The sequence below is a fragment of the Crocuta crocuta genome, unplaced genomic scaffold (assembly GCF_008692635.1).
Source record: "Crocuta crocuta isolate KB4526 unplaced genomic scaffold, BGI_CrCroc_1.0 scaffold50, whole genome shotgun sequence".
Classification (NCBI taxonomy): domain Eukaryota; kingdom Metazoa; phylum Chordata; class Mammalia; order Carnivora; family Hyaenidae; genus Crocuta; species Crocuta crocuta.
Window position 1 is genome coordinate 2,687,324 of NW_027527428.1, and position 12,900 is coordinate 2,700,223.

A 12,900-nucleotide genomic window follows, 5' to 3' on the forward strand; every position below is an offset into this window, starting at 1 on the left:
GCTCCAGGCTCTGTCTGACATGGGGCTTGAACCCACGGACCATGAGATCGTGACCTGAGCCAAAGTCAGACGCTTAAACAACTGAGCCGGAGGTTTTTTTTAAGTTTATTTATTTTGAGAGAGAGAGAGAGAGAGTCAGTCCAAGCAGGGGAGAGCAGAGAGAGAATCTCTTTAGAACCCACAAACCGAGAGATCATGACCTAAGCTGAAGTCAGAAACTTGACTGACTGAGCCAACCAGGTGCCCCAGAATCAAGTTTTGAAAGGCTGTCTTAATAGATTTGCGGGGGGGGAGAATGGGGTGGCTCAGTTAGTTGAAAGTCTGACTTCAGCTCAAGTCATGATCTCACAGTTCAGGAGTTCAAACCCCTCATTGGGCTTGATGCTGTCAGCATGGAGCCCACTTCAGATCCTCTGTCCTCTGCACCCCTCAGCCCCCCTCCCCCGTTTTTTTTTTAAAGTAAGTTTTTACTTTTCTGTAAGTTTTTACTTTAGTTGGTTAACATACAGATTATATTAGTTTCAGGTAATACCTTTTTGGATGGGATACAATACGCCTTTTGAACTAGTGATGTCAAGAGTAATTGATAATTACTGGGGCGCCTGGGTGGCTCAGTCGGTTAAGCGTCCGACTTTCGCTTAGGTCATGATCTCGCGGTTCGTGGGTTTGGGCCCCACGTCGGGCTCTGTGCTGACTGCCAGCTCAGAGCCTGGAGCCTGTTTCAGTCTGTGACTCCCTCTCTCTCTGACCCTCCCCTGCTCACGCGGTCTCTCTGTCTCTCTCCTAGAAATAAATAAAACATTAAAAAAAAAAAGAGTAATTGATAGAAAATAATACTGTTTGATGATAGGAAAAAATTAACTGAAGAACTACAATGGAGCAAAAAGAGAGATATGGAAAATCTGACCACAGGGGGAATATCGCGTTACAATAAGTACCCTTGCCTAATTTTAATAAAATTCCCCACATGTCTAAGGGTGCGTGGCTAACTCAACTGGTTAAACATCGGATTCTTGGTTTGGGCTCAGGTCATGATCCCAGGGTCGTGGGATTGAGCCCCATGTTGAGCCCCACCCCGTACTGAGCGTGGAGACTACTTATGATTCTCTCTCCCTCTGTCCCTCTTTGCTTGCACTCTAATAAAAAAAAAATCAAATAAAATCTTTACAAAATCTCTCCACATCTCATTTTTTTTTTTAAATGTTTTATTTATTTCTAGGAGAGAGAGAGAGACAGCATGAGCAGGGGAGGGTCAGAGAGAGAAGGAGTCACAGACTCTGAAACAGGCTCCAAGCTCTGAGCTGGCAGTCAGCACAGACCCCGACGTGGGGCTCGAACCCACGAACTGCGAGATCATGACCTAAGTGAAAGTCGGATGCTTAACCAACCAAGCCACCCAGGCGCCCCACTCCACATCTCATTATTAAAACAACAACGACAAAAACTAATGACATCAGTTTTGAATGTTTTAAAAGTAGTGTTTGGAATGCTCCGAGTAGCCAGTGGGTTAATCACCAGCACGACCACATCCGTGAGTGGTCACTCAGGATCTGGATGCCCGCCCTCCTGGCAATGAGCACAGGGCTCCTTTGTCTCAGGGATCCACCTGGGATGAGGGACCGATAGCCCCTAGGCCTCAGCTTAAGAACCCCCAAATGATGGCACCTGGATGGGTCAGTCGGTTAAGCATCTGACTCTTGGTTTGGGCGCAGGTCATGATCTCACAGTTTGTGGGTTCAAGCCCTGAGTTGGGCTCTGCACTGACAGGGCTATCTCTCTGCCCCTCCCCTGCTCATGCTCGCACTGTCTCTCAAAAAAAAAAAAAAAAAACAAAAACCAACAACCAAACAAACACAAACCAAATGAACACATGCTCCAAGAGCATATACAGCATCTCCTTGTTCCTTAGTGTGAAACAGGGCTCAGACCTGGGGAATCGGCATTTCACGGAAACAGTGACTTGGGGAATGAATGTATTTCTAAGGTGCCAGATACGGCTCCACGTTCATTTTGCCCGTTATCCGGGCACTTCGAGAAAGCAGAGTTCCATCTGCACATCACCAACCATAAGTAAGCAGGTGAAGGGGGCAAGTCGGGGAAAGGCAGACTTCCGGTGCCCCTTATCTCTTTCCAAGACGTGTCTGTGTCTGTGCCCTCAACCGCCATCTTGGGGTACCTGAACGTGGGCTCTGGTGCTGCAGAGACTGCCTTGAAGCCCTTGGCAGGAGCAATCCCCACTGTTCCCTCTACAATCGTGTTTGAAAATGAACCTGTTACCCGTGAGTGCAGAAGAGCAAGTCTCGGGGCGCCTGGGTGGCTTAGTCGGTTAAGCATCTGACTTTCACTTAGGTCATGATCTCGCGGTTCGTGGGTTCGAGCCCCGCGTCGGGCTCTGTGCTGACTGCCAGCTCAGAGCCTGGAGCCTATTTCAGAGTCTGTGTCTCCCTCTCTTTCTGGCCCTCCCCTGCTCGCGCTGTCTCTCTCTCTCCTAGAAATTTAAAAAAAAAAAAAAAAAAAAAAAAAGAGCAAGTCTCCAGGCCTCCTGCCCACCTAACTTTCAGTCATCAATCCCAGCTGAGCTGCCCATGGTGGGTGCCTTCCCAAAGATGACCCTGCCCAGAGACCTCCCCAGGAATTACAGATCCTTAGTGGAAGGGGTGCCAATCACCAAGAAACCTGTGACCAAACTGCAAAAGCATTAATGCCAATGCTGTTCTGACACAGTCGGGTCAAACAGAACAAAAAGCTTCAATGAGGCTGACAGACACAGCCTTAAGTTTTCACTTGAATGGCCCCACTTTGGAAACATCTGCTGAGAGTAGCCAGCGTCGGTGGTCAGTGAGACCAGCGGAGTCCAGCAGGGCAGTACTTCCCGGGTTGAGCTGCCTCCCCCTGAGGTCACTGAAGAAATGCGAATTGAAAACTACCACACAAGCAGCATAGCTGCAAATGAGGTAGTATGCTGAACTCTATTTAAGAACTAGACCAAGAATATGGGGCCCCTGGGTGGCTGAGTCAGTTACTCTTGGTTTCGGCTTAGGTCATGATCTCATGGTACATGAGCTGGAACCCTGCATGGGGCACGGACAGTGTGGAGCCTGCTTGGGATTCTCTTTCTCTCTCTGCCCTTCCTGCACTCTCTCACTCTCAGAATAAATAACTTAAAAAAATTCTCTCTCTCTCCCTCCTCCTTCCACTCCTCTGCTGGCAGTCTCTCAATCTTTCTCAAAAACAAAAAACATCACACACACACACACACACACACACACACACACACACACGAAGCAGAAATCCCTTGCGTTCAGTTTCTATCAGGCTCTCCCCAAACAACACCTGTTTGGTCTGTGACAGCCAGCACGATGTGGTCAGGCAGTCCAGGCCTCACCCTAAAACAGCCAGCTGAGCGGACAAGTACATTTTAGCCACTTAGCACAAGGAGACTGCTTCAACACGCAGCGTTCTGTGCCTGTCCTTTATTTAATGGAGGCGGGCAGGGGGATAAGGGACGGGAACCAAGCAAGCCATGCTCTTTCAGTTACGTATCCGACTTGGGCTCAGATCATGATCTCATAGCTTGGAGTACCGAGCCCTGCATCGGGCACTCTGCTGTCAGCCAGGAGCCTGCTGTGGATCCTCTGTTCCCCCTAATCTCTCTGCCCCTTCCCCTGCTGGCTCGCTCTCAAAAATAAAACAACCAAAACCACACCAGGCATGCCCGACTGTGCCCTCAACCATCTTGGGAGCACCTGAGGGTGGGGTCTGGGCATCCACACTTGCGAACAAGGCCTCTGGGGACCCTGATGAACAGCTGAGTGTGGGCATCACTACTCCAGGGGCCCAGCAAGATCCACGTGCTCCCCAAGGAGCTGGGGGAGACAGAAAACAGGACACAGGAGTCTGACACCTGACATAGCGTTTAGGTCTTTACTTTAAGACGAGGGGCGGGGGGGGAGAAAAGATACAGAGTGAAGAATTCATTGTATGTTTATTATTCACAGTTAATCACTATCTACCAAATGCCATCCGCAGAGTTAAAGGATTAAGTACATAAGTCTTTTTATTTAAACACTGATTTTTTTTTTAAATATATACACACAAAACTTAGTTTAGCAAAGCTTCATGATATACACCAATTCCAAAATAAAACAATCAAATGGTCCAGGTGTAAAATGCCACAGATTCCTCTTACGGTCACCAAGGAAAGGAGAAGCTACCAGAAAGGGTGCGCAGTAGCAGATGCTCCGTCCAGAAAAGCAGCGGCCTCCAGGGCTTCTGAGCACTCTGGGCCGACACAGGCTCCGTAACCGAAGTCCAGGGGAGATGCCAACCGACCACTTCAGGATCCAAAGGCCGTCACCAACTCCGGGCAGCCCCGTTTTTGTCGCAGGAATGGGATCAGGTGGAGAGAGTTCACAGGCACATCACTATGAGGGGCAAGCAGCTGACAAGGCGGGCAGAGAGCTCTGCCACGGACACGGCCTTCTACACTTCCCACGTGTTCTTCCCCAAACTGTCTCTGCCTCAGAGACACTTCCTTGGGGGGGAAGGGTGGAGCAGCTATAAACAGCCCACTGGGAAGAGAGACACGAAAACCCAGCCACTCTGTGAACGCTGCCCTGCGCAGGTCAGGGAGGAGGCACAAACGATGAAAGCCACGAACAGACACCTAGGATTTTCAGAGCAAGAAAAACGGAAGCTCTCGTTTCCCATCCCAGCGCTGGAAGACAGTACAATCTGATAGTCACAGAGGGACGTTTTAAATTCCCTAGGCTTTCCTGTGTTTGGAACTTGCTGGCTCCAGGGTTTTGTGTTGGTGTGTGGGGGGTGGGGGGGGGGGGGGGGGCNGGCCTAGATCACAAGGTCAAGGACTCTGACACCACCCCCACCCAGGGTCAGATCCAGTCCAATGTGGGAGGAGCTGTAGCCTCTCCTATTCCCCCGCAGCAGGTGACACTGCAGAGCCCAGAGGGCTGACAAATATTAAAGCTGAACCTTCCAGGCTCACAGCTGCAGACAGGCAGAGAGCCCACACCCTCCACCTGCGCTGGCCTCCTCTCCTCTACCTCACCCCCCCACCCCCCACCAGGGAGGACGATGTACAAAGAATAAGAGACAAATTGGCTGAAAAGCTCTGGACTGTCTTTAACTTACTTTAAAACAAAACAACAACAACAACAAAAAAAAACACCCACCACTCGTAAGCAACTCTTGAAATCAGGAAAAAGGCACTATGAAAACTCAACGTGCTTAATGATACCACGTGGAAGGGAAAACAATGTAGAAAAGAGACAAAGGTTTTCAGGTTGACTTTTCTCGGGAAGCCACGGGGGGCAACAGTCCTTCCTTTTACCCCTGCTCCATTCCAGCTCTGTCACAAGACACGCCGGGGCCGAGGGCTGCCCCTCTGGCAGAAGGTGACCAGCAGGGGCTGCCACCCACCGACCTCTCCTCTGCGCGTGAATGAGGAGCACAGTGACGGCTGTTCTTTCTTCTGTCACTCCGACCACGACAGACAGTTTGCATAGAGAAAATACCAGCCCGCTTGGTTTCTTTTCTTTTATTATTGGCATCAGCTAGGACTATATGTGGTATTAGACGTCATGCACTGATGGACAGAAGAGGAAAAGGATGAAAAAGAGGAGAAGGGAGAAACAGGAGCAGCGGTGAAAATTTGTAATAAAAACTCTTCTTAATTTATAGGTAAGTTTTGGCATTTTTATATCCAACACCCCCTCCCACAACCCCCCCCAAAGTTCCAACCAAAGTGAGAGGGTCACCAGGTGACCCAGCCAGGTGTTCTGAGCTCCCTCATGGGCTGCTGTTAAGGCAGCTCGTGGGGTTAATTCTTTTGTATGTATTTAAAATTTTTCACTTTCTTTAAATAATCTCTTGTTGATTCTTAGACGTTCCGGTTCACAGGGGTGACGTAATTGCGGGGAAACATGCCGGTCTGCCCGTGGCAGGCCCCTTTCCACCAGTTGGGGTCTGAGTTATCCATGACGTGGATAAAGTCTCCCCGACGGAATCCCAGCTCGCCATCCTCCTGGGGATCAAAGTCAAAGAGGGCCTGGACGTATGTCGGTTGCTGCAGAAGAGGGGCAGGGAAAGAACACATGCTGGGTCTCTGCTCACGGCCAGCCCCCTGCTAGCTGGGACTGGTCACAAGGGCGCAACAGATGTGTGCGGCTCTTTAGGTCTCCTGAGATGACCTCCCATTTCTCCTCCCCCTCCATTTATCCTTACAGGGTCTACGGCTACTCTCGTGGGTAAAGAGTACTTTCACCAAGGCCCACAACACACTACAACATGCTAGAACACGCTCGAACCTATCCTGCCAGGGCGGCCAGTACACCATGCCATCGAAGCAAGTGCTGCCTTCTCACAGGGAAGGGACTTGGGAAATAGCAATCAGGCTTTGAAAAGGCTTTACTTCCCATCACTTTATTGCTCATAAAGTCCTCAAGGTTTTACAGAGTCAAAAGCCCGAATAAAGTAAGGTGGAGGGCCACCTGGGCGGCTCAGTCAATTAAGTATCCAACTCTTAATTTCTGTTTAGGTCAGTTTGAGCTCCACATTGGGCTCAGTGCTGTCCAAGCAGAGCCTGCTTGGAGTTCTCTCTCTCCGCCTTTCCCCCTACTCACGCTCTCTCAAAATAAAAACTTTAAATAAAACAAAGTGGAGCTCCCCATAACACAGGAATACAGGAACAAGCGTGGACTCCACTTCCTCAACAAGCAAGGTTTTCCTCTGAACTTGCTTCCAGGGACAGAATGTTGGAGAATGTTAAAGATCGTTTTCCTAGAGACATAGGGGATACCAGCAACACACCACCTCAGCAAGGCGGCCTCTGGAAACGGCAAAACCATTTTGTTTTCAACTACAAATCTTTAACACGAGCTAAAGGCAGTATTTTGAATAATGAGCACAGAAGCCCCAGAAGCAATCCTTTGCGAAGGGACTGGGCTCCCTGAGGAGCTACTCTTAATTGCTAAAGACGATCCCAATCTCTCTTACGCGGCTTACCTGTGGCACCTGTTCTATGTCCCGGAGGAATATCTGCTGGTTTCTGGACACGGATGTTGATCTGTGATAATCTACCAGCTCATTCAAAGAGTTGAATTTCACCACCCAGAGGAAGTACTTCCCAGCTCCATCTCGGAGCACTTTGAAGTGCTGCACGTCATTCCCAAACCTGGGGAGGGCAGAGGACAGGTCAGAGGACCTGGATGCCAACTGTGCATCAGACCAAGGAGGGGGCTCGTGAGAACTAACATCCTAGCGACCCTCCCCACGGGTGGAGGCAGCACAGGACTCCCTCGCTGGAGAGTTAAGACACCAGGTGCTCCGGAGATGCCTCTAGTGGACTGACGATTACCAGTGACAACAGGAAGAGTCCTTGCCGGACAGGGAAACCCCGACCATCAGGTCAATTCTGAAGATGTTTGTAAAATAAAAAGAGAACGGCCCAACCGGCGTGCCCTGCACGGTACCAAATCAAACAGAACCTTATTCAAGGCACAGAATGTGCCTTCGTTCACTTTCCAAGCAAAAAAAAAAAAAATTTTAAACTGTGTGTGATATTTCAAGATGACAAGAGGTGGGACAGGAAGGTGAGAGAGGAGGGACTGGACATACTTTCAACAACTTTCCTGGAACTGGAACAGATTAGAGTTCACGTTGTCCATGTAGGGATTTTAGTTCTACTCACGGGAGAAAACTATCAGGACACAAGAATGTGGTGCGACAATAGATCCAAGAGGCTTCTCTCTCACCCTCTTACGTTGCCCATGGGAGTGGGAGCGCACTGGGCGCTGACCACCCTGGCCAGTGCTATGTGGCTGGAACAGCAGCCCAGTGAGGCTCTGCCCGTCCTGCTCGCTGCTGGGTCCGCAGCATGGGCACCAGTGCCCAGCCCTCACAGGGCACTCTATGAAGATCTCTAAATGAAGGATAGAGTCTCTTCTCTCCTTCAGGTCTTCAAGGGGGAAAGAAATGAAAAGTCTCTTAAAAACCACCCAGCAGGTGGCAGCACTGGGTTTCAAGTAGGAGATACTAAGAGTTGAGAGACCGTGTTGCTATTTCATGAGAATCCCTGTGTGCAGTGAGGAAGGGGAGGAAGGAGACCACATTCGAGAGATTTCTGATTCCACAGAAGCCTTCCCTGGCCCCTGCCTGTGTGATGCAGGCAGTTTCTAAAAGGTGTACAGCGTCCCAGACAGTGAGCTGTTAACTACCACAGGGTTTTCCATCACTGACTGACATCTTCACAACAGAGAAACATCTCAGAGACTGGATTCTTCAATCTCCTCTGAGAAGGTGTTTTTTTTTTTTCTTTTTAATGTTTACTTATTTATTTTGAGAAAGAGACAGGGAGGGAACGAGGGAGGGGCAGAGAGAGGGAGAGAGAGAATCCCAAGCAGGCTCTGCGCTGTCAGCACAGAGCTGGGCATGGGGCTTGATCCTATGAACCAAGAGATCATGACCCTGGGCACTTTGAGGTGAAATTACTATCTTGATGCTTCTTGTTATCCTATGTTTCATCATCCGTTTCCTTATGTTTTATGCTGATTGTAGTAGAGATAGAACAGTATCAAAGGAGGAGTACAAGCAGTTATTCATGGGTTAGTTCTGAGTGATGGCCACCACCAGGGCCGGCAGTGTGTGGCCAGAAGCCTTGATTACACTAAGTGCTGCACGTGTTCACGCGGTCGCCGGAAATCTCTCGAAACATTCTGTTTTATCAAATAGAAACTTTAAAGAGTCCATGCATTTACTGTTTCAGAAATAAAATTTGAAACAGATGTTACTACTGCCTTTAACAACACAAACACCTAGGGGCGTCCGGGTGGCTCAGTAGGTTAAGTGTCCGACTTCGACTCAGGTCATGATCTCATGGTTTGTGAGTTCAAGCCCCATGTTGGGCTCCGTGCTGACAGCTCAGAGCCTAGAGCCTGCCTGGGATTGTGTGTGTGTGTGTGTCTCTCTCTGCCCTTCCCCTGTTCATGCTCAATCTCTCTCTCAAAAATAAATACACATTAAAAAAGTAAAAAAAAAAAAAAANTCATCACTTACATACAACACCCAGCGATCTGGGTCTGTATGTAACCTAATGACCCAGTCATATAAATGATGTGTAAATGATTTGTAAGGTTCCCAGGGCAGGGGCTCCTGTGACAATATATTAAACAGAAAAAGATGGGAGTAAAAACACATATGGAAATGACAGTGTGATTCAAAATCCTTATTTCACAGATGAGAAGCGATTTGCTCGGAATCCTCAAAGTTCCAACTTCTATCCACGATTCCTAGGGCGGTAAAACTCCCCATCTTCCCCATTCGTTCCCTGCTTTCCAGTTCCCTTTCCCCTTTACATGTACCACCAGGGAAAGCAAAACACCCCCAAACCCTTGCGATAACCTCTAGAAGGTAAAGTATGAGGCCCAGGATGGTGTGGACTTAAGCTAAGCATCACCAACTGAACACTGCAATCATGGGGCTCTAAACTCAGTGCTGGTAGAATTAATTTTTAAGAGGAGCCAGAAATTACTATAATATCGTAAAAGTTTCTGATTTGGTAAAACACAGTTTAGGCTAAACCTTTACCAGTTGCCAACCTTTGGTGTATGTAGCCAGACACCTGACCTGTGGCTTCATGATTCAGATCATGAGACAGAGGACTCGAGGAGACAGAGCGGGAAGTACTTACTTGACCGAGAGGGAGAAGTCCCCAGGGGCACTCTCACTCTCTCGGATAAGAAAGGCCCCGTCGTGCCGCTGTTTGCTAAGCATTTCTTCTGCTTTGGCTCTGGGGATTTTGCCAAAAAACCACCTAAGGAAGGAAGACAAGCCAGTCAACATCTGCTTCCCCACAAAGAAACGGGATATCCAGCCTCCGAAATGTGAGTAACAGAACACTCCTTGCCAAAGGAAGGGGCCTCCCTCTTTACCCTCTAGTGTCAACATGCCCCACGAAGCCATTCAAGTCTGCTTCTCCCCTGAGAGATGGGCCATCTCCCTTCAGATGACTGTACCCTACCCGACTCTCCAAAAGTGACTCATAAGGCATGATCGTGGGCCACTCTTCCTATAGAGGAAGACACTTAAAGACAGGCCTCCCGAAGCAAAGCCCACTGGGCTCCAAACGGACTCATCAGCAGGGCACTGGGGAAAGCCCAGCTCGTCAATATGAAGCACCGGAAGAACCACATAAGGAGAGACAGGCCTCTACTTGCAGCCATTTGCCAAGGTCCCGGTTTTGCTACAGTGGGATTAAAGGAAATGGAGGTAGGAAATCAGAAGGCCCAGAAACTGGGAGACAAGGCTACTTCTGGTAATAGCCCAAGACAAAGAGTGCCGTTTGGGCTGTGAGAGAGCAGCCTCCGCTGTCACTCCTCTCGAGGCCTCGCTGCCATCCCTGCTCGGAGTCAGCTTCCAGGAAGCATCAGGAACATTATAATTTATCCTAGGCAAAATTTGGCTTTTCATTTGGAAGTTACAGATTCTTCTGCTCTCAATGCTAATTCACCTTGACCACAAGAAAAAGGTGGGTGGATTCATGCAAAGCTATGGGAGCAACTGGACTGTGGAGGAGGAGGAGACCGGATGAAAAGCGCTTCAAGTCGTAGCTCCCTTTTCACACAAAAACCATTACTAATTAGGATGAATGAACTGTGAAAACAATACTCTTCTTTTCAAATTTGTCTTTAATGTGTTATTATTTTAAAAAGCAATGACGGGGCGCCTGGGTGGTTCAATCAGTTAAGCCTCCAACTCTCGATTGCAGCTCAGGTCGTGATCTCACGGTTTGGCAGATCGAACACCGTGCTGACGGCGTGGAGCCTGCTTGGGATTCTCTCTCCCCCTCTATCTGCCTCTCCCCGGCTCACTTTCTCTCTTACATAAACACACATGGAAAAAATAAAAAATAAAAAGCAATGGTAATAGTTAGAGCTAACAAAGATCTGCTTCATCAGACTCTTTACATGGTACGTGGGTAGTCTGTTTATATATGCAAGCTGTAATAATAACAAAGCTACCAAATAGTCCGTTAAAATAACAAATCAACTTGTACCTCACGAGAGACTGCGTCGTACGGAATCTCTAAAGTAACATACTATACTGACGTTCAAATGGAGTGAGCTGCTGGGGAAGGAATGTTCAGAAGCTGCTACTGGCTGGATTAACCTCTCAACATTCCTAGGCCTACCTTCTGTGCCCTCCTCACGCGGAGTGCGCTAACACGGGGCTGCTAGGAGCCGCTACGCGCCAGCCTCTAGCTCCTACGGTGACTCCAGGGTCAGTCCTCCAGGGCCTGGAAGTCAGGCCGCGCGAGAGACATTACGCATCAATACAACAGAACGATCTCCAACCATGAAAGGGCAGCTGACTGTACGGAGACCATTCCAACATTTTCCATCTTCATCTCTAGTGCTTTCACATGTGGGACGTACTCGCAGGCAGTAAGCACCCGACTGGGGCGGGGGAAAGTTACTCCACAGCCGCGCTCTCTTCCTCCCAGCCCCCCAACATCTTCCCACCAACCAGGTACTGTCCCTTCTCCTCCTCCCGTTTTACAGTATAAATAATGATTGTGAATTTAAAAATAGTCCAGATGCTCCTGAAGTAAAAATAAAAAGCAAGAATTTGCTCAAACTCCCCAGAGCAGCAAATGGCGGCAGTTGTGGGGGGGGCGATTCTGGACCCTCACCCGTGACGCACAAATACAGAGATATGGCCGCAGTGTTTTCCTGTCCCAGCTTAAAACTAACTCAATTTTTGTTTTCAGTTAAAAAAGATAAAACTGTAGTGAAATAAAGTTCTCTATATTGGGGTTTTTACAAAGTAAACACACTCGTTAGAAGCACTCAGACGGAAAAACAGAAAATAAGCTGGAGACCATTTTATTAAATAAACACCACTTCTGTATCTGCTTCCATTTGTACTAAACTCTGCCCTTCTCTCCTCCTCTCTCACGGATGTCCCACAACACAAGGGGTATCGTACAACATAAGCGATCGCTCCCAGTTACGACATTTAAATAGCGGTATGTACGTGTAACTACATGGCTATGGTCAAAATTTTTTAAATCTTTAAAAAGTTGGGTTTCTACTATAACACAAATAGCAAAGGAGAAAGCTAATGAGAGGAGGTGGCTCGTGTCCAATTTAATTCTTTCCTATACCCCGCAGGCTCCCATCCATAGGCACTGGCCGTGAAGAGCACAGATCTGGATCCACCCCCGGTACGTACAAGCCGTGGTGCAACACTTGCACCTACCCTCACGTGGGAGTATGTTTAATTTGTTAACCCGAATGCTGTGTTAGGCCGTACTCCATTTGAAACTTCCCTCTTCCTAACGAAAACTAAAGGTAGGGGGAAAGGAAGGAGGGAGGGGAGAGGGCAGGGGGACTTAATGCCCTGTACCCTCCCACAGCTACGGGAGCGACATGGACCCTGTACTTATGGAAGACCAGACACAGGGCAGGTCTGGAACAGGACGCACATCCATGTGGTCAACTGTGCAAGGGCCCACAGCCGCTGTCTCTGCAGCAACGTGGTTTCCTTGTCCCGAGCCTGCAGGGGAGGAGCTCTGCCCGCACTTCAGCGAGAGACTGCAGACCACCACCACCACGGAGGTGGTCCTGGATCCTTCCCGACCGACTGTTCCAGAGTTCACTAGGGTCCTTGAAAGAGGCCGAGGCAGGAGAGGGACTCTTCCACAAGGGCTAACCCATCAACTGGCCAATGGGGCAGTAACTTGTATTTCTGAGGAAGGAGGCCTTTCCTGTGTTTTCTCAATAGTCGGATTTGAAATGCCTATGTCACCTCAAACAATTCGAAGAAAAACAAGGGTTTAGATACACTGGCATTTTATCTAATATAAAAATTACAGTATGATAT

At 48.7% G+C, this 12,900-nt stretch overlaps 1 protein-coding gene across 1 annotated transcript in view; it reads right to left on the reverse strand.

The window, feature by feature from the left end:
• Nucleotides 1-5,542: 5,542 nt before the first annotated feature.
• Nucleotides 5,543-12,900, reverse strand: part of GRB2 (growth factor receptor bound protein 2) — a 61,695-nt gene continuing 54,337 nt past the window's right edge. Inside the window, exons 3-5 of the mRNA XM_077754477.1 lie at nt 9,707-9,829; nt 7,024-7,192; nt 5,543-6,085 (exon numbers count right to left, since the gene is read on the reverse strand). Coding sequence (XP_077610603.1) covers nt 5,900-6,085; nt 7,024-7,192; nt 9,707-9,829 — 478 coding nt within the window. The 3' untranslated portion in view covers nt 5,543-5,899. The remainder of the gene's footprint in view (nt 6,086-7,023; nt 7,193-9,706; nt 9,830-12,900) is intronic.